This window comes from Cyclopterus lumpus, chromosome 5 (genome assembly GCF_009769545.1).
Source record: "Cyclopterus lumpus isolate fCycLum1 chromosome 5, fCycLum1.pri, whole genome shotgun sequence".
Lineage (NCBI taxonomy): Eukaryota > Metazoa > Chordata > Actinopteri > Perciformes > Cyclopteridae > Cyclopterus > Cyclopterus lumpus.
In genome coordinates, this window is record NC_046970.1 from 17,293,458 (window position 1) to 17,314,168 (window position 20,711).

The 20,711-nt window shown below is 39.0% G+C and overlaps 1 protein-coding gene across 3 annotated transcripts in view; it reads left to right on the forward strand.

The window, feature by feature from the left end:
• Positions 1-7,221: 7,221 nt before the first annotated feature.
• The window catches only part of pax7a (paired box 7a), a 42,060-nt gene continuing 28,570 nt past the window's right edge, over positions 7,222-20,711 (forward strand). For 2 of the 3 annotated variants that reach the window (XM_034532430.1, XM_034532431.1), the window contains exons 1-4: positions 7,225-7,309; positions 8,668-8,903; positions 9,591-9,720; positions 10,119-10,247. In XM_034532430.1, the coding sequence (XP_034388321.1) occupies positions 7,225-7,309; positions 8,668-8,903; positions 9,591-9,720; positions 10,119-10,247 (580 nt within the window). Of the gene's footprint in view, positions 7,310-8,667; positions 8,904-9,590; positions 9,736-10,118; positions 10,248-20,711 lie in introns of all 3 variants that reach the window. The other variant, XM_034532429.1, reaches the window with a different exon arrangement.

Consider the following 20,711-nt stretch of genomic DNA (forward strand, 5'->3'; position numbering starts at 1 on the left):
TGAGTTATTTTCCTTTTATATTTTCCTGATTATACTTCTGGACTACATTTTGAATGCAGGATTGTGGAATTACTACTTTTACTTAAATCAAGGATCTGAATACTTCCACCATCGCTAGTACAAAAGGCGTTCACATACACACTGACTTTTCCTTTAATTCTGTTTATGTCTCTTTACTTACTCAATTTCTATGTTCAGCAATAGTCATTTAGTTATTTATTTATTACAATCTGCGTTTAAAAAATAAAAAAACTTTTTTAGAAAGACACTACATTCACAATTGACATTATGAAACAATTAGCATCCGGTGAGATTCCAAATTCCAGATGTTTATTCTCACTTATATAAGTACAATCGTGTGAAATGCTTTCGTGTAAGGCTCCATAAAAGATAATATTAAATAAAAAACATAAAAAAGACATATACAAATGTTACGAAATAAAATCCAATAAATATATTGACACACATTTTAGAAGCAATACAAATATCTTTCTCAGACAACAACAAAAAAATAAGAGTTTTCATGCAGGGTAACTATAGCCTGTTAAAGGTAATATTTGGTCAAATTCAGTAAGAACATCACATTGGGATTTCTGCAATAAGGGTTCGTGACCTGCTTCATGTGCTGCTGCTCTCCCCAGACCTCAGCTGGCAGAGCTGAAACGGCAGAGCCACACTGCTAGGTTCTGTGAGAGGACAAGTGGATTTGGCATGCACATCAGAGCGTGATACCCAAGAATTCTGGTCCTATCACATGCCACACACACACACACACCCACACCCACACACACACACACACACACACACACACACACACACACACACACACACACACACTCACACAAGTACAACACGCACACAAAGCATTCTTGGTCGTGTAAAATGGATTGTAACACTGGCCACTGTAATGAAATGATGCCAGCAACCCACCGTATTCCTTTACAGGCGAACTCTCTGGAGGTTTCAGTGTACTCTCAGTGACCAGTGTTGTTACAGCATTAAAAGGAGTTGTAGCAACTGTATATTTTTACATTGTAAATAGTAAAGGAATAGAACAGGAAAAAAAGTTTCCTGTTGCCGCAGGCAGAATGATAAAGCATTCCTTATGTTCAGTTTACTGGACAGAACACAAACAGGTTTGACAAACTTAAAGAAAGATTTACTTTCCCTTTGACCAATTAAAAAAGTCGTACCAATTAATAGAGAAACCCTTGTGGTTGTAAAGTCAAAGCTTTGAAGGGATTTTGAGCAAAGTGACAAATATCAACGGGGACAAATTCTTCTTAAATACTCCTTCGCTGATTTAGTCTCAGTCATGTTCACACATGCTTCGGGGAAATCTGTTCATCTGTGATCTTTCACATTTAGGTGTGCGTGTAACCTGTTTATTGAACACCCAGTAGCAATGGAGAGATTACTCCTTGTGTAGCTGTAATGATGCCCCTCTCTCAGGAACCTGACACTAAACCAAAAGGTGTCTTATCTTAGGGACATCGTAGGCGGCCATGACAAGTTATACACCATTTTAAATGTTGCATTATCTGAATGCGTTTGTGCCGGTCTGAGGCGAATCATCAAAGACACGAGACAAGCGGTTGGCTTTGACATGGTGCCTTGTTTACGCACGACTCAGAGTATCAGGCTTTGCATTAAACTCTCACGACCACGTCCTCACATACACAAATGTGTAACACACTGGTGTTGAAGGGAAAGGGTGATATCTTTTGACAGTGAAACAGAAAGAGGTGCTCTATTGGCTTTTTCTGTTGTGCTGAACAGAAGAGGACAGGTAAGCTCTGCTGTGTGGTGATAAGAGCCTCGGATATACAGACAACAGGTCTCCTTGCATTGTTTAAGGAGGATAAAGGAGCGCTGTTGCACCTCCTGAGACGCTGAGGAGACAACAGCCATTATCACGGCTTTGTGATGTGCCGTGTATTTTGTACTGATTTGTTTCCTGTTACTTCCTGGCTAAAGAAAAAGGGCGATCGCTCTCATTCGAAGACTTCCGATTGTCTTTCTTTGTGCAGTGAATTATCCAACGTCTAAATTGTTTTCATTCTGTCCCCCGGACCTCTATCTCCAGTGTCGCATCACCAGTTTGTTCTGCTTGTGCCAAGTGAAGTTGCTATTGAGGGTACACTGAATTCACACTATAATGAGCAGTGACAGGATGTCAACCCCCAGCCCACTGCTGCCACCCCTGCACCCACCTGCACCCTTCCAGCTGGGTCTGCCTGTTTGTGTGATGTCACCCGCACACTTCGCTTGTGTTATTTCTCTCTGCAGAGCCGATCGGCCTGTTGACGGTGTTCCAACAAGGAGGCAACATTCACTGTCTCTTTTGTCCCTGACTTTGTCTGATAAGAGTGATTTTTGTTTCTAATTTTCACCACAGTTGCGCCATCTCTTGGTATTTTCCATGTCCCGTTTGTCCTCGCTCTGATACCTCTGATCTCCTTGGAAATCCAGAGAAAGCTGCCCTCTCTAAGTGGCCTTTGGCTGTGTTTGATCACCGGTTGAGTTATAGATGTCTCTGTGAGTCATAACTCAGACGCCAGACTCAGATGACAGCATAACATATGTTGTTTTCACACTCCCCTGCCACTCGTTGTGTGTGATTAGACTATGCGGTGATGTAGGAAAGAGTAAGATCTTCATAGGATGTCTTGTGCTCTACAGAAGAAGCTCACAGATTTGTTCTTTACATTAAATTCCACAATATCTACTCGTGACAAACCAGAAGAGTGATCTTCTCTCCTCTGGTTGTTTCATTTTGAGGGCCTGAAGAGGTAGGCAATTTCAGTGTTTAGCGAAGGAAATAAAGAAAAATTATAAGAAAAAAACAAAACAAATGTTGTGTAACAGTTCTTTTTTTCCATTACTATCCATTCGGTCCTAAGGGTGTCAGGATACAAAAAGGGACTGTAATGCTGCAGAAATGGGGTTGTCTGCTGTTGTTCTTTTGCAAAAGGCATTAGATTTTCCAAACCAGCTGCCTCGCCTTGCTGACTTTATTTTGTGTTTCTTATATATGTTTTGTATAAAGCCAGCTAGGAGGAGACTGAACAGGGGGAGTTCAGGCAAGGTTCACACGTTGGCTAACTTGTTCCAAATGAGTGTGAGGAATGCTCCTTGCTCTCCTTATTAACCAAATAACACCTTGTCAGACCCACATGCCTGTTCAGCGCTCCTCTCTGTGCCCAACATAATGGGATGGTTATCTCAAATCAGCTTTCTTTAATTAATGTTACAACGCAAAGGAAGGTTTTAGCCAGTCTCCTCCTAAGAGCACATTGTATACGCTCTCTCTCTCTATCGTAATAAAATATGTCCCATCAGGAAGTGATTACACATTTGGATAATTCTGAGCAGATGTGAAAAAGTCTCAACAAGTTAACAAGTCTGTGGTGGAAGTGCAGATCTTGTCACTGTTAAAGCAGCAAGAAAGTCTCTCCGGAGCCTTAAGCAGTGGAGGTAAACAATGAATGGACGAAAGATGATGGAAAAACGACTGTTTTTGGGGCTTCGTGCACTCACAAACGTCCGCCTTGAAATCTTTGGGTGGCCGTCTATGTGTTGTTGCACGCATGCAGATCTCACATGCAACAATTTCAAAGTCGACACAGTCGAGGCGAGAAAAAAAGGAGAGAAAAAGTAGCTTATGATTCGTGTGTTGAGTACGGATGTAAGACTATTTGTAAAAACAGAACTTGCCTTCAGCATTAATATGCCCAGAAAATGGAAAATGCTTCAGGAAACTATTGAATTAAATTCGTGAATTTCTTTTATTTGTTTACACTTCAGGCCAGAAATGATCACAAGACTGCAGGAGACACAGTATTTGTCTGAATGTTTACTGTGTTTTTGTTTTTTTGAGAACTAAATTGTGTATTATAAAAACAGGATGTTAAACATTGTTCACGGTCCATATTCTCCCATTAAACAGGGCCCAAATTTGTAGATGAAAAACAAGGTTATTCTTTTTTTCATTTTATTAACAGTACGCAGACAATGCAGAACAGAGGAATATCATCTCTGACAGACATCTTTCAGAATGTGAATTTGCTGTTTTAATATCTGCTATACTGCAGAAATAAAACAACATATAATCTAAAGATATTATTCACTCAAGACACATAGTGTTGTTCAACACTCCCCCCTCACTTACTGGGAGATAAAAGCACAATTTAAATACACTGCAAAATAATGCTTGTATACACTTAATGCTTGTGCTTCTCGCCTTTGTTCGGCTCAGACAAAGATAAAGCCTAAATTGGCGATGCCTCTCATCAAAGGTGTTTTCTCTTTGTGCTCCTCAATGTGAAAAGCTAAACGTTGTGTATGGAGAAAATAAATGTAGATAGGAGAAGGGGGGAAAGTGTTCACCTACAAGCAAAAAAGAAACTTTGGTAATTGCCATAACACAAATAATGAGAGGCTATGTAGGAAAGTGTTTGAAGAGCGGTGCTGATCAAGATAAGATTGGAGACAGTATCGTGAGAGAGAGGAAGGTTTTTTTCTGTCTGCTGCAGCTGAAAGGAAACTTAAGTGACAGAGTTACTTATATGAGCCAGACGCTGAGTCGAACCCTGCAGAAACAAGCAGGATAAATGGAGTATAGTGTGACGAGGACGATTGGGATTCAGATGCCACTTGTGGTCAAATAATACAAAAACATAATGCATTTCACAAACATTAGGAATACAAAACTGGAGCAGTAAACAGATCACATAAAGGTGCCCAATGTGACTTTTCTCCAAATAAATCAACTAATGGTTGGAAAAGTGGAACAGTAGTCGCCCACTAGTGGACACACAACAATATAAAAAAACAAATCAACATACTAAAATAACTCATAAAATAGAGACCATCTGCAACGTTGCATTGTTTAGCTCTCCGTTGTTCTTCTTCTTGGAGTTCTAATGAAAGTAAAACTGGCTCAAAACCTTTAAAGAGGAGGCTGTAATAACGAGTTTTATTGAACACTTCTGAGTTTAGTTTACTGCAAGTGGAAGTTACCATTTGATGAGGCATCATAATTGTACATCATCTGGACTTGTTGAAAACGATCTTGAACAAGGTGTTACATTAAGAACAATTTGAACACAGACCAAAAAACAACTCTAAATAAAGTGTGATTCAAGTGATGCAATAAATGCTAACTTTGGTGCACTTTTATGTCTTTTTCAGCTCTAAAGTTGTTTGTCTTTATTTGTAGGGTTGTTGTAGAGGGGTTCTTGTGATTGTAACAGCACAGTTGACCAACATTCTTAAAATACCTAAAAATAAACAAACATTTCAGGATTGTTTGCGAAAATATTACAAATTTAATTTTACTTACATAATCATGTAATTGGGCCAACATTTCTCTGCACACTGCAAACACTTTTCTTTTGGGTGTAATCATCGACAGCTGCATAACAAATGAATAACAGGCTAATAATGATTAGGATAACAGAGGCCAGACCTGATGGTGGTGAACCAATGATATTTGCTGGGGTTATTATCTTTATTTGCGTGTCTGTGTGATTTAAAAAAAAAATACCTGTTGTAGCTCCAGAGAAACAGAGAGGTGACATATTTGTAAAAGAACGTGTTTTCCATAAGAGAAATGTGCTATTGTTTGGATTTCGCATGATTGATGCTTGACTTAATCCAGTGCTCTCTGCGCCTTCCCAGGAGGGCGAGGCGGTCTCTTTGTGCCTCTCTGTCCCATGTGAAGCAAACCAAAGCGGGAGAGTGAGGGTCATAGCTATTCGGCAGGGTACCAGATCCTTCCCACCGGCACATCTGCATGTGAAATCGCCATTTCACCCCTCCACACTCCCTAATTGTTGCTAAAATTATTTGTGAAATTGCCTTCCACCAGGAGTGTTTTCCACGGCAATTGTCACACGATTTTATATGCACGGTGGGCCCACAGAGTTGACACATGCACCTCTTCTTTTCTGCCATATGTGCTCTTTTTATTCGTGTTTAATACTGGTGTATTTATTATTATTTTTTTAACAATTACCTTTAAGCAATTACTCTTGCGCGTACTTAAGGGCAAGTCAACCTGTTGTCATCAATAGCGGGTCGATCCAAATGTTGTAATTGCCACAGCAGCTATAGGAGCCATTTACACGTTCATGCTGCGCACATTTACTTAATTGAAAGGTTAACAAGCCAACAGCATCTTATAGTCTAACCCTCGCCAGGCAGCGCTGCTTGTGCGCCGCCTTTGTCCGTTTAGAAACCACACCATCAACTCCTGACTCAAGTATTTTGGGGCGTGATTTTTATTGAAGCTCTGCATATATTTACCGGAGGTATAACTTGTCAAGTTATTTTCAAAAAACAAATGGTTTTGGTCAATTCAATTAAGAATATTTGTATATGATTAGGATATTTTAATCGGAATTTAATTCTTAATCTACAGCAAATATATTGCAATTGTATTTGAACGAAAATTGAATCATATATAAGTAGTTGTTATGCTATATATATATGTATATATTTCAATTGCTCTATTTTTTTATATCAAAGAAAGAAAAAAAGAAAGAAAGAGAAAGGGAATTATTATTACCATTTAAATTCATTAATATTCCACAGGTTCGACCAGCTGAATGTCAGGGAACCAGACACATTTAGAAAAGACAGGCTTTAGAATAACATTTAGACATAATAACATTTTGAACTGCTTTTTGGTGTATGGAGTCTTAGGAGGGAGGCAGCAGTGAATTAAAAGTGGAATGTGTTGCTCTGATTGGTCGGCTGGCTCCTGGCTAAACCCACTCGCTTTCATCCATAAAAGAAAGGCCAGGGAGCCTATGGGAGCGCTCGGCTGTCTCCTCCTACGACATGCACGAAAGTTGGCCACTTAAACTACTTCCCTCCAGCCAGCAGACATTATACTGAACCCAAACTACACCAAGGGAAAATAATAACAGTGCATTTTCTCCAACTCACACACACCGTTTTAAGTGCTCCATTTTGCAGACATCCCAGTTTGAAGGGGTTGTTAATTTATTTGCAGCAGCTGTTATCTTTTTGAATATATTTTGGCACGTTCATCGCACCAGAGGAGAGCATCACTTTATTTGTTCCCCCGGTGGAAGGGCTTGTCCAGTTTCTCCGCCTGGGATTGGGATTTGACAGCAGACTGATCATCATATTGATCATTTTGAAGACATTCCGTTTTGAACTTGGACTGGAATCCGTTTTGTGTTCGTCCAAATGATGGCTACTTTACCAGGAACGATGCCTCGGATGATGCGCCCTGCGCCGGGCCAGAACTACCCCCGAACCGGCTTCCCCCTGGAAGGTAAGATACATGACAACGTGTGTTTGATGTTTGAACTTGTGCTGTTACACAACTCATCAGTAATACACTCTGATAGTCAGACGCGGCGCAGTTCGTTACCGGCGACATGCTGGGAAATAAAAAGGTGGGTGAACAAATTCGACCTCCAGTCAGTGATGATTAAAGTTAACAACCTGAATCAAAAGTGAATTATAGTTCAGCGTCAACTCGTGCTTTGAAAATAACCCACAGCTTTTTAAAATATAGTATACTCGTGTGTTTTAATTCAGACATATTATAATTTCTAGGAATTGATGTGTTCAGTCTGTATATTTATTTGTAAATGATTTAAATGTATTTATGTTTAGATCTACTATTAGTAATTCCTTCTTATTATACCGAATCTAATAAATTAGGATCACGATTTTGGCATTTGTGTATTTGTTTTTTTATGTTTTTTATGGTTTCACATTCAAATTATGGGTTAATTGTATTAATAATAATAGGCCCAGAAAATGATGTATTTTTAAATGATTCTTTGTACTGAAGTTGAAACTAAACTGACCACAATTTATCTTCATAACACTTTAGATGACAGGTTAAGCAGACCATTTTTTTTTGTTGTGGGGGGGGGGGGGGGGGATCTTAAGCAACATTTATTTTAGTCAAGCGTCAATTGTTACTGGCACACACACGCAAACACACACGCACACAAACACACACGCACCCCCACGCACACACACACACACACACACACACACACACACACAAAAAGCAATCTAATTGGTAATTTTTTTTTAAACTTCGATGCCCACACTCAAGTCGTCTGAACATATGGGCGGAAAAAAGATCACTTCGTATTTGCATGCATTTATGGAAACAGTTTTCCCATTACACCCAGTTCGTGCTCAAGTGCTCTGGACTGAAATGTACAAAAAACACGTAGCTCGCAAGTTACTCGAGCTGCGGGATTTGTTCAAGTGTCCTGCTGCTGGAAATGGCAATAATACACACAGCAAAGAGATGACTCAAAGGATCACATCAATATTTGTACAGCATGACTAGGAATAATCAAGGTGGGAAGTGTCACCCTCTTTAGTGTCTCTTGAATGTGAAATTGGATCCTGAAGTGGCTTCGGATACATGCTGTCAGCCAGACCGACGATGGATGAATTTGGCACGACGCTCTCTTGAAAATGTATAATATGATAATGTGCATAAACTGCGTTCCATTAAAAGTCAGTAACATAGCAAACACGGCGCTATTTGACCATAACTCAATGAGATGTTGCTTCATACAGCCAACATTGAAGTAAACATTTAGTGTGTTGTTGTTGTTTTTGTTGTTTTTGAGACTTTTATTGTTTATTGTGGCGCAGTATCCACCCCTCTGGGCCAGGGTAGGGTGAACCAGCTTGGCGGTGTGTTCATCAACGGGAGGCCCCTGCCCAATCACATCCGACACAAGATAGTGGAGATGGCCCACCACGGCATCCGACCCTGCGTAATCTCGCGACAACTGCGAGTTTCTCACGGTTGTGTCTCCAAGATTCTCTGCCGATACCAAGAGACCGGCTCGATCCGTCCGGGAGCCATAGGAGGCAGCAAGCCCAGGGTGAGTGGGATCCATGAACGGGTCTGTGGGTCGCGAGGTGCAGGACACCTAAGTGATCTTGTGTTATCACATTATGATAGAGGGATATAAAAAGAGTATAGATCTCCTCTTTTGGGATTTTTATTGTCTGAATAATGGCAATAATAATATTATTATTATTAAAATGACGTTTACATTTCAGCCCACCTGTAACATCCTTTCTTCAGTACTAGTCATAACAAACGTTATTATTTCTAAATATTGTAATATTAATTTAATTTAATTAAAAACACTTCCTACAATAAAATTAATAATAATACTACTACTATTAATAATAATAATAATAATAATAATAATAATAATTGTTGTCTAATGTGCTGAGCAGTAAATGCAGTATTATATAATACTGTATTTATTCAATACTAAAATAATGGTATAATTGTTTTCCATTAGAACATTTTTATTATATTATGGGGAATAATCTTTCACTTATGTTTTTTATTTCGTTTTAATGGTTGGCCTATTGGTTGGTCTCATAAAATTCCAACTAAAAAAAGGATACATATTTCATAGTTGTGTCTTTTATTTTAAGTAGCCTTTATTTTAGGATCACAGTTGTCTTGCTCTTTAAAAATGCCTCTCAATTAAAACGTAAATGTCTTCCTCTGTTTGCCCATTTCCTCCCCTTACGCCATTTCAAACCTAAAGCAGGTGGCAACTCCTGACGTGGAGAAGCGGATCGAGGAGTACAAGAGAGAAAACCCCGGTATGTTCAGCTGGGAGATCCGGGATAAGCTGCTGAAGGACGGGGTGTGCGACAGAAGCACAGTTCCTTCAGGTGAGGCTTCATCTGGTAAGCTGCACTTTTTTTTTCTTATTACGAGCGAACACTGCAGCAACACTTCTGAACATCACTTTGAATCCAACATGTTTTAAGCCCCAGTTACTGATAATAACATGTTTCAGTGTAGCAGGAAGCACACATACAGTTATGTGACCCAGAAAAAAAATCTCCCTTTGCCTTTGGTGCTCAATAGATAATAATAATGATAATTCATTATTGTATTCATAGTGTCCTTTTTTCTTTCATATATTTTTTTTTTGAACGCAGCTTCTTCATGTCAAACTTTTTCTGTGCTTTTTTGTATGGTATCCTAAAAAATGTATGATAGGATTACAATGGTTCTTTTATGGGTTTAAGAGCTAATCACCCATTTACCTTTTTGTTGCCATTAGTGAGCTCCATCAGCCGCGTATTGAGGGCCCGATTTGGCAAAAAGGATGACGAGGATGACTGTGATAAGAAGGATGAAGATGGAGAAAAGAAAACAAAGCATAGCATCGATGGCATCCTCGGTGATAAATGTAAGTTAACAGCAGAAAGTATATGGCCCTTTTGTATATGTCTGAAATATCAAATTATTATTATTATTATTATTATTATTATCATCATCATGATTGAGGGTAAATTGCAGCCTTGTAAGCAGGGAGCAAGTGTTTTAACTAGACTTCCTACTTTACGTCCTCTTGGGAAATTGTCCCACATCCGAGCTGCAGCTAAACACAGAGAATGTATTCCTGCTTTTAACTCCGAGCCAGCAGTTGTTCATTCACTCAATTATTTATGAGAGCCTTGGCAGAAGGTATTTAATTGCAGAAAATTAATTTGTGTCGCGAATTCCTCCTCATTCTTTCAGTCATTTAACGACCTCTAAATGACAGCTGACAGTTGACCCAATCACAATCTATATGTCAGTTCTCTGACATTTCACCACTTGTCAGTTAAAGTGGAAATCATTGTTCATATTATTATTTGCTCTATTAGCAATGCTGCGAGGAGGGGGAAATAAAGTGCAGGTATATTTGCTGTCACTGTTTGCCAATAATATTTACAAGATTATAACAACCTTACATGTATTGGTATCTCCGCCTGTGATAAGAAATATATTGGTAGCATGTTTTATATATAAAAAAAAAATTGTGAGAAATAACCCACGGGGGACATTATAATTTAAATTATAATGTGGCATGTTTCGTATTCTAAGTTTTACGAGTAGCCTATAGACTTTGAAATGAAGAACGTTTAATTGTATTGTCATATTTAATTCTCACATTATAGTTTGTTTTATGGAGGGAAACATGCACAGCTTCCAAACGATATAAAGGTTGGCACTTTTTTTGATTATCAAATATAAGTGAATGGGGTTTAGATAAGTGTTCACGAAAGCTTAATTGTTTCCTCAAAAAAGACACTGCCAAAACATTTTCAAACTTGAAGATGAACTTCATGAGCAAAACCTCCCCTCCATTGTCGCGTTTCTCAAGTGAAGAGTCCGAGGTACAAAAGCAAATCCTGGAAAGCAGGGCAGCAAAAAGCAGAGTATGGAATGAGTATGGGCCCGTCCATTCTCATTCAAAAATCGGGAAAAATAGAGAAAAATTTGGACAAAGGGCAAGGAGAGACATAAAAGGAGATGAATTATTCAGTACGCCCCGCTGGTAGATAGTTGTGTAATTTTATATAATGGCCCGTTGGAGAAGAATCAGTTGATAGCGTGAAAACGGTCTCTTTTTTTTCTGTCACACCACGCATTCATGTTACGAGAGAAATGTCACCATTTTGTTGCAAATGTTTCAAGCGTCCATATATATGGTTTATAAACCCTGTTGGCTATAAATTACCAACATTGGAAAGTCTGCTCGTTACACCAACTCGGTCGCGTAACAACGAGCACGAGTTTGACTTGTACATTATTAAATACTTTTTGCATTTTTTGGTTGGTGAAAAAAAACCACATAATGTTCCCGCGTCTATTTTTAATTTTTATTTGCGCTTCTTTTGTTTTTTAAAAATTGGGACTCAATTACGTGGCTATAAAAAGAGACGCAACCTCTGCGCAAAGCAGTTTAGACTACCGGCATCCGGATGGCATTTAATAATGTTAATACTTATTAGAGTAAGCACTGGAAACGACGGTTGCTGAATAGGTGGCTGTGTTCGTGCCGGGTGTAATAGCTCGCAGGCATGGTAAGAAATGTATTTATCCCCAATCAGCCCCTCACTCTCCGAGTTTGAAGCACAGCCCTTATGTGGAGAGGGGTTTTAAAGCAGATTAAATAGAGCCTTTTATTTCTTTTCACTTTCATCTCTGAGCGGAGCTCACAGTGGCTCGCCCAGGGCACAAAATTCATGAGATTTTTTTTTTCCGTTTACTTATCCAGATTTTTAAGACTTTATTTATTTATCTATTTGTTTATTAGGCCTGTGTATTTGATTTTCTCAGGGGTTACATCACGGATTAATCCCAGCTCTAATCTATCTTTATTTAACGTGTATTCAAACTAAGCATTTTACAATATTGTACATTTTATTTTGTTGCTGTTATTTCTCATGAAGCATGTAGCGGAAGTTAAACCAACCAAAGCTCAGTGTGCTCCAAAAATAATCCGACTTTGTCACAACTATAGGGACCCTTTTAATGTTTGATGATTGTTGATCGTCTGTTGATCACCTCGGTGCACCCATCGTTCCTTTTTTGTGCAGAAATAAATTAGTGCTAACTTTCATTGTCATGTACGACTGTTAAATTACGCGCCAAAGTTTCAACACGTGCACGATATTGTGGGTAGTTGACACTACATCTGTGCACGCTTGGACATCCTTTTGTTTTGCGCCACGCCGCTCAGAAAAAAAAAAAGGTGAATCAGCTGTCCGGCGTCCATCTGCCACACTAACGCAACCAACCTGACCGGCAGAGGAGGCGCAGACAGGCGATGGACACTTCAGCAAATCGCAGGATTACCTGAGGTCCTCCATCTAATTAAACAGCTGTCAGGTGGGATTACTTCCGAACACCAGGCTACGAAAGTGACAGAGCAGCAGAGAGGTGTGAGGAAGTCAGATCCAGGTTAGGGCTGGCTAAAAGGAGGTTACTAAATGTAAAAAATAAATTAAATTAAATTTAAAAAAAAGTCTCTTTCAGTGAGTTATCTGTAGGCTAAATGTTGTTTCACTTACGTCATACGTAAAAAAAAAAAATTACGCAGAAATAAATAAATAATCGATGTAGAAGAATCTTCCAAACACATTAATTAATTGAACAAAACGACAAAGACACACAATGTATATATTTGTGCCGTTATTAACGATAAATACGGTCTATAGTGATTAGAATGTGTCAAAAGATGCCGCTCTCACGTCACCGCCACGCACACTAACTACACGCACACACACTTTGGCGCACGCACGCACGCACGCACGCGCGGTCTCTAAGAGTATGGTAATATAATGTAGCTATATTTCGGGTCTAAAGCCGTGCTGAATGAGAAGGACAGGGGAATGAAGCGAGAGACCACTTCAAACAAATCCATCTGGAACAGTGTGTGAGAGAGATTCAGTGAAAGTATGGGGAAGTTATTTAGCTATTAATAACGTTTTTTCCTCAGGCATTGAGAGTGACTCCATCTGCACTTTCTCGCAGCTATTTGGCTGGGTGGAAATTGAGGGAGACCCAAATGTTGGGCAGAGATAACATACCCATCATAGCCCAGACCCTGCGCTGTGCTTCACTGCATTAAACTCGGATTAACCTCCCCTGTCCCCGCAGCGACTCAAGCCATATTTCACTGGAATTTACATCGGTAGGCCTACATTTCTTCTTATAGATGCAGCCGCGGACAGACTCGATATCACCAATAATAATAATAATAATAATAATATAATCTAAATGCTGGTTGTTTTATTTATATACAATATTTCATTCTAATGATAATACAAAGTACACCCTTTGGACATTTTCACATGAAAAATACATATTTGTTTATTTTGCCCAAATATTTTAAATAATATAATATTTTATATTTGGCTGTTCTAGCATCTCTGAATTCAAAAGAGAAGCGTCTGTATTGTTTCTGGTTTGTTTAGGTGATGTTTAGTTGGCATAAATAACAGGCTATTTGTAGTCTTTCTCGATTGTAATAAACAGTGGCAGGATGACATGTCTCTGGAACCATATGCTGCTCAATAATACTTCAAATAATAACATAATTGGATAAGTACGCGCATTAGCTATCTTAAATGGAAGTTAGTTATTTGGTTGTGAGGTAACTGCAGTATCTCAGTCAGTAGGCCAACAGTAACACATTTCAGCGTTAGTAGTTGACTCTTAAATAGAACTGTTAATAGTTTTTTCTCCATAAGGCTAGAGCAGGTTTAACACAAAACATATCAACAACATCAATTCCACAGCAAGGAAATGGTGAGGTTTTTCTATTTTGCATATTTATTTATTTCTTTAGAAAATGCTGGTATCATTTGTCGTTAATGATATATTGCTATATTATATGGTGAAGGGCTACTACCAGTGTAACAAATTAGGCTATTGGTTCCAGCAAGGTAACATGAGCAAACCGTGCAACATAATAACATGAAACCCATTGCTTATGAGTAATGAGTAATGCATCAATTTGAAAGAGTGCAGTTTAAGCTTGTATAGGCCTACCACCACACTGCAGAGACGTTTCAGTGTCAGGAGCTTTAAGTGTCGGCTGCATTAGGCTAAATAAAAAAAAAATGGAGTAGGCTTAAATTCATTCTGTGCTGGCATTTGACTTTGATCACATCAGAAATATTCATGGAAGCACAAACACAGGCTCTGCCACCATTATCCAGGCTGACAGTGATACCTCTCAAGGCTGTCTATTAATTAAAGTGGCGCTTACCATGTGGGACGACTCCCTATCTGGGTATAAAAATGGTTTTTCCATCTCTTGTGGGGCTCTTGAAAAGGGGCAATCTTTCCTCTCCAGCTTCTTGTGGGAAATTTAAAAGTGTACAGAGGAAGACATGGGGATTTCTAGCTCATTTATAAAGAGGAGTTTATAATCCTTTCCTGCTTAATAACTTAAAAGGATTCAATTTCTCCCCTCATTTATGGGGTTATGATCACACATTGTTAAGTGCAGATAGTAGCATTTCAAGGTTAACATTTCCTGCTCAAAAATATCAGAATATAAGCTGTAAACCCATAGGTGCCCTTTGTTTAGCCTGCAATTTCCCCCACAAATGCTGATAGGCCCATTTTAGATGTTGTTACTATTAATGTGATAACAAGGACGAAGCCGAGGAAGACCAAGTTGATAAGATGCCTCTGTGGCAGCGAGCAATTTTTAATGATACGATATTTAATTATAGCATATAATTTCACCATCGAGAATTAAACTTAGTAGGCTTACGAACACTCTGAGGATCGACTCTCTGGTTGGGGGTCTCAAACCATACGAGACAAATTAAAGAGGAAGTGTTGCCCTCCAGGTATCCTGTCACAACAGTAGGGCGCAACTCTCATTTCTGTCTGTGTTTTATTCCAACCAATTTTCACTACGGGGCTCCAGAATCCCGCCTGCAGGGCTGTAGTCCAAAATATCTTTTCTTTACCTAAGTTTTACTCTCTCTCTCTCTCTCTCTCTCTCTCTCTCTCTCTCTCTCTCTCTGTCTGTCTCTGTCTCTTTTTCTCTCCCCCCCCTTTCTCTCTCTCTCTCTCTCTCTCTCCTTTTCACTGACATACACAGACACACACAAACACACACACACACACACACACTCACACACACACACACACACACACACGCACACACACACACACATGCACACCGTCTTCTTATGTGCATCACACATTCATGTCAACAGGTGGGGGTATGAGTAACAAAACATTGTACTTTTAGGTCACAAAATACATTTTTGCCACATGATTTCTTGGGATAAGTCATCTTAGATTTTGGGGGATCGTAAATGGATAATATATTTTTAAAAAGTTCATTCTGAATTTATAATGTTTCTAAAAGGTAAATTAATTTGGTGGCAATTTGAAGGGTGATTTTGTTGAAATATTTTTATTATATATCTATATATAGAGAGATATAAATATACAATTTTGAGTATTTTACAGTTGAAATGCTGGGAAATATATGTATTACCACATTATTTTATATTTGAACCTTCTATTTTATACATTACCCTATTATTCTATACATTACTATTATTACTTTATATATTACCCTAACATTTTATATATTACCCTATTATATTGATGGCAAATATTACTCTAAATTCATCATCACACATTTTACACTTTACATGCATACCCTGCTGACTCTATTACAATGTAAATATTTTGTCAGCTAAGTAGTTTCTTTGTTGTCATTATTATCATTATTATGAATTGTTTTTATTTTACGGTTTTATTGTTATTAGTATCATGTTAGTCTTAGCCTACTGACATCGCCTTAAACATTTACATTTCCACTTGAGGCGTTAAATGTATTCCCCAAATTGCCACCGCTTTGTTAGCAGTGATGTTTAATTGGCTAGAAGAAGATGAATGAGGCTGACAGGAATCAGCTGTCCAGAGATTCCCCTGTGAGTCTGACTCGGAAATCATAACCTGACCGGCTTTTCCTCCTCTGAAACCAGCTCGTTGAACTTGTCACATCTAATTAGGGTGTTAAAACGCACCAAGTGCATCGGTGGGAAACAGTAGGTGGTTTGTCCGGGGCAGCCAATAAGGCCTTTTTGGGTCAGATGGTGGAGGTGGGGGGTTGTGCAGCGGGGTTGGATGGTGATGTTGTTGAATTGGACCGCTGCGGGGTCTTATTTTCTAAACAGGCCTTCTTTTCCGCTATTACTTCAATTATGGCCATCCAGCGGGCTAAACAGGCCAGCCTGCATGGACTGTAGCCTGCTTTAATTAGGTATGAAATTAATTAGAGCAGACATCTATTAGAGACTTTTAAGTTTGGCTAATTTTTATTCCACAGAGTTTAAAGGTATAACAGTGGATTAATGGCTTACAGCCAAAATTACATTTTATTGCGTCCCATCATTTCTGCCTGTCTAACAGGTGTCAGGCAATTCTTTGAATTTATAGGCACAGGAGAGAAACATAATATCATTAATTTGCTGTGTTTTACCTTCAACCGTAACTTGAAAAAAGAATTAAAACATGGGAATTTGAAGTCTAAATTATTATTTTTTTCTACAAAATGTACATTTTGGAAACAACGTTTAACTTTAACTTCTTGAGTTAGCCATATACACATCCTGTGCAAATGCAAAAATACAATTGTCTTGGATTCCCATTTTAAGAGGCCTCATTCTCTTTTTATTGAAAACTTTTTTTCTTGTATTGGTACAAAAAAAAGCCCTGTGATGTCTGACAGCCTACTCTCACCATTGTTGGATGAACAGCCACTAGAAAAGGACGAGAGAAAGAAGAGGGAGGAGAAAAGGCCCTTCTGTTATTTTCTGTCTTGAGACTTGCTGCATAGGCTATTCAGGCAAGTTGATGAACTCCTCCAAAAAGTTTATTAAGGGACTGAAAACAATAAGAACTAAAGCCTTTGGGTCCCTGGGCAGACAGTTTATAAACTAGCTGCTATTGTGCCTCAAAGGCAGATGCATGAATACTTTTGAATAGGGGCCTTCAAACTGACACGATCAGGCTGGACAGCAGCAGTTTTAAAGGGAGAGAGGGTGCTTCTGCTGCAGCTCAGATCTCTGTCTTTTTTTTGCATTAATGTACATCTGCAAAGGAAAGGGGAGGAGGAGGAGCTGGGCGCTGTCTGTCATGGACACGCTGGTTCTCCCTTGGGCTTTACACCTAATGTGTGCTTAAAACTTTAAAGAAGATATGTTTATATGTTTGGGTAAACAAGCACTTTTTAAAAAAAAGACTTTTCTCTGAGGAAATTATAGTTTATAGAAACAGAGTCTGTCCTCATGTTTATTTATTCTTGAAGAACCAAGGTCGTTTTTTATCAGTGTCATATTTGGCAAAATGCAAGCCAAAGAAATTCTGTCCTGTGAATCACCATAAAAACAGATTTTTTAATACCTTGTATCCTATTTTTATATAGTACTACTAATATTATATTGTGGCTGTGGAAATCACGCAAGCTGGTATGTGGAGACCAATAGCAGAGTGTGACAATTGGTCTTCCCCTTTGCTGTGCTGAATTTCAAACAAAACACTTTCAACTATTCCTGATCATGTATGCGCCCGTAAGGAAACAGAAAGCAAGGCAGAAATCGTTTGTGTGCTTTGGGGACGTGGATTCACTGTTGATATGTTTTTATTTTGAATGGGGCGCGTTGGTTACGCGCACTCAAGGAGATACATTATTCCCCTCCTTTTCAGTAAACAATAGACTGTCACTCTTTATCCCTCTTCCCTCCTCTGTCCCTCCCTCTCCAGCTTTCTCTTTTAGTCCTCTCAGTCGCTGGCTCTGTGCCTCACAACATCAGAGGGAGTCCAGTGATTTGTGACCCCAGCAACCCACACTTAATCTCGCTAAAGAGGGGGAGCATCCAGTTTGCAGCTTGGCGGGCCCCAAATAGACCAAGCCTGCTCTGGCAGGTGTCAACATTAGCAAACAATTGCTCCCCAGTCCCATGCCCCGGACCCCAGTGCGACACTGAACCTAAACTATTTGAGGCGCGCTGAAAGGAGCCACATAATAGGGAATGCGGAGGGGGAGGAGAGGAGGGGGAGGACAAGGGAGAGATTACACTCTCAGACAGCTATTAGCAGGGATGAGGCTTTTCTAAACAAACAAACAAAAAAAGAAGAAGAAGATCAATACTCTGTTAGTTTACCAAGTGGAGTCATCATTGTGGCTTTGGAGTATTTATTTTCTGCTCCATTGTTTTTCTCGACTTCTCAAACGTCTGTGGGCCGTATTGGCAATCCAATTTAGTCTGCAGGGGGGTCCCGGGGAGGCCTATTTCTTCTCCCGGGCAGTTGTGTGTTAGTTGCGGATTTCGCTTTCAGTGGGCAGTTCATTCATAGATTTTGTGTTGTAATGAATCCTGATTGGTGAGTATTACCTTCGATGGTGGACGATGACTGGGCTGTCTGGAGGGAAAACAACACTCAGGGCTGACAGAGCTCTGCTTAGCCCTGTGGGATTGCAGTCCATCTACTTCATTAGACAGGAGTGTCTTAGCAAAGGGAGCAGAGGAAATGGGAAGAGAACGAGTTGACATGTGGATTGTCGCTGCTCTCGAGTGGATATGTGTCCTGACAAGAGGGCCAATGTTTTTTTAAAGGCCATTTATTTATCTCTCACTGCTGATTCCCAGCCATGCCACGAGGAGAGACAAGTGTTCTCAGCAGGGGAGATTATTTTCTAAGGTTTTAATGGAAAAACCTATAATATCGGACAGAAATCTCATTTAATTGCTTTCAGATGTGCTTTAGAGTCTTTCTTTCTGCCAGAAGAAAAAACAACAACCAGTTCAATTCAGGCAACATCCGCTAAAACAAACCTCCTGCTGCAGTTGTTCTGTTCACATCATCAGAGGAGCTGCCATCATTTTGTTGCAATAAACAAACGTAATTAACTGACCTCATGACCTCTATAGACAATGGTGCCTGTTGTCAGAAAACACCAATAACAATGTCAACGAGCAATAAAATGATTCTGAACATTCATGGCAGAGAAGAATCCCCAAACATAGAATGATCAGACTTAAAAATGCAATATTGTTAGGTGAATTGCCAAAGGGGACAGACAGTTTCCAGAGTAATTTCAGCTTCAAGCAGTATCTAATTAACCATGTAATTCCATAAATCGTCTCCATTTTGTCTAATAAGTTATCTACCAAACAACAAAATGTTGTTGCCGGCTGTCAGATAATTCCAAACAATGACAAAGGCCTCCTAATTTGTCAAAGATCCACCAGTAATTCTTCTGTATATTTATGTAGGCCATATCGGTGAGGAGACAAGTATTGACGTGCAGTTGCCTCTTTGAGTTCATCCAAACATAATCTTTCAGCTGATAAATCAGTAGAATCTTGTATTTCTGGCTCAATTGTATTTAGCAGTCTATATTCTATAATACATTTGATAGCATGCTTTTTAAACCTTGTGAAATATATTTTTTACAAACTGATTTTGGGCTGTAATTTCCCCAAAATATATAGGTGCACATTTAAGATAGTTTTGTGTCCTTTTTGTATTTTAGAAATATTTATTATTATAATCGATCATTATTAAAACGGTACATTTTTTTGTTTGCAGCCCTTTCATTACAAAAATCTATTTTGGTTAAATGTAGCATTTACATTTTATGTTAAATCCCATTCTTAAGATTTGTCTCTTGAGCTTGAATAATATAGAATAAACTACATAGTGTAATTGAATTTCCTGCCTGTCTGGAGTAATCTTAGTAAAAATGTTAAGATGAACATGGTAATAATAAGCGGGACCTTTGGCAGGAATAGATCTTTGTCTTGGTGATTAAACCATTGTTACTCTGCCAAACAATAAAGCTGAAGGATCACACAAATGAGTATACAGTACATCTCAAGCTTTATTATGTCCATGTTAAATTGTGCAATGGATGAGCAGGTCAGAGCCACATGATTTATTGAAAGAAATGTAGTTTCCTCCAATTCGCCTTGCCACCTAAGGTTGTCAAACTCTGACAGCTGGCACAGATCGGGGACAGTGTGTTGCATTATGACCATCCGCTGGTTACCATGGAGCTGCATTAGAAAAGACAAAAGGCATTTCTGGCTAATTTTATTACAATACAGGAATAGCCCACATAATGTGCAACAGTAATTACGTTTAGCACAGTGCGTCCATGCTCTCCCTCAGTGATGAATGAAAAACATTGACCATGGTCTGCTAGTTTAAAAATCGCCATTAGCCTATGCTACTTAGGGCCAGAACATTTCACATTTTATGCTCTTGATCTGCTTCACCACTGAAATATTCATTTGTTTTAATTGTGCATGGTTTTTTTCAGAACCACAAAGACAAT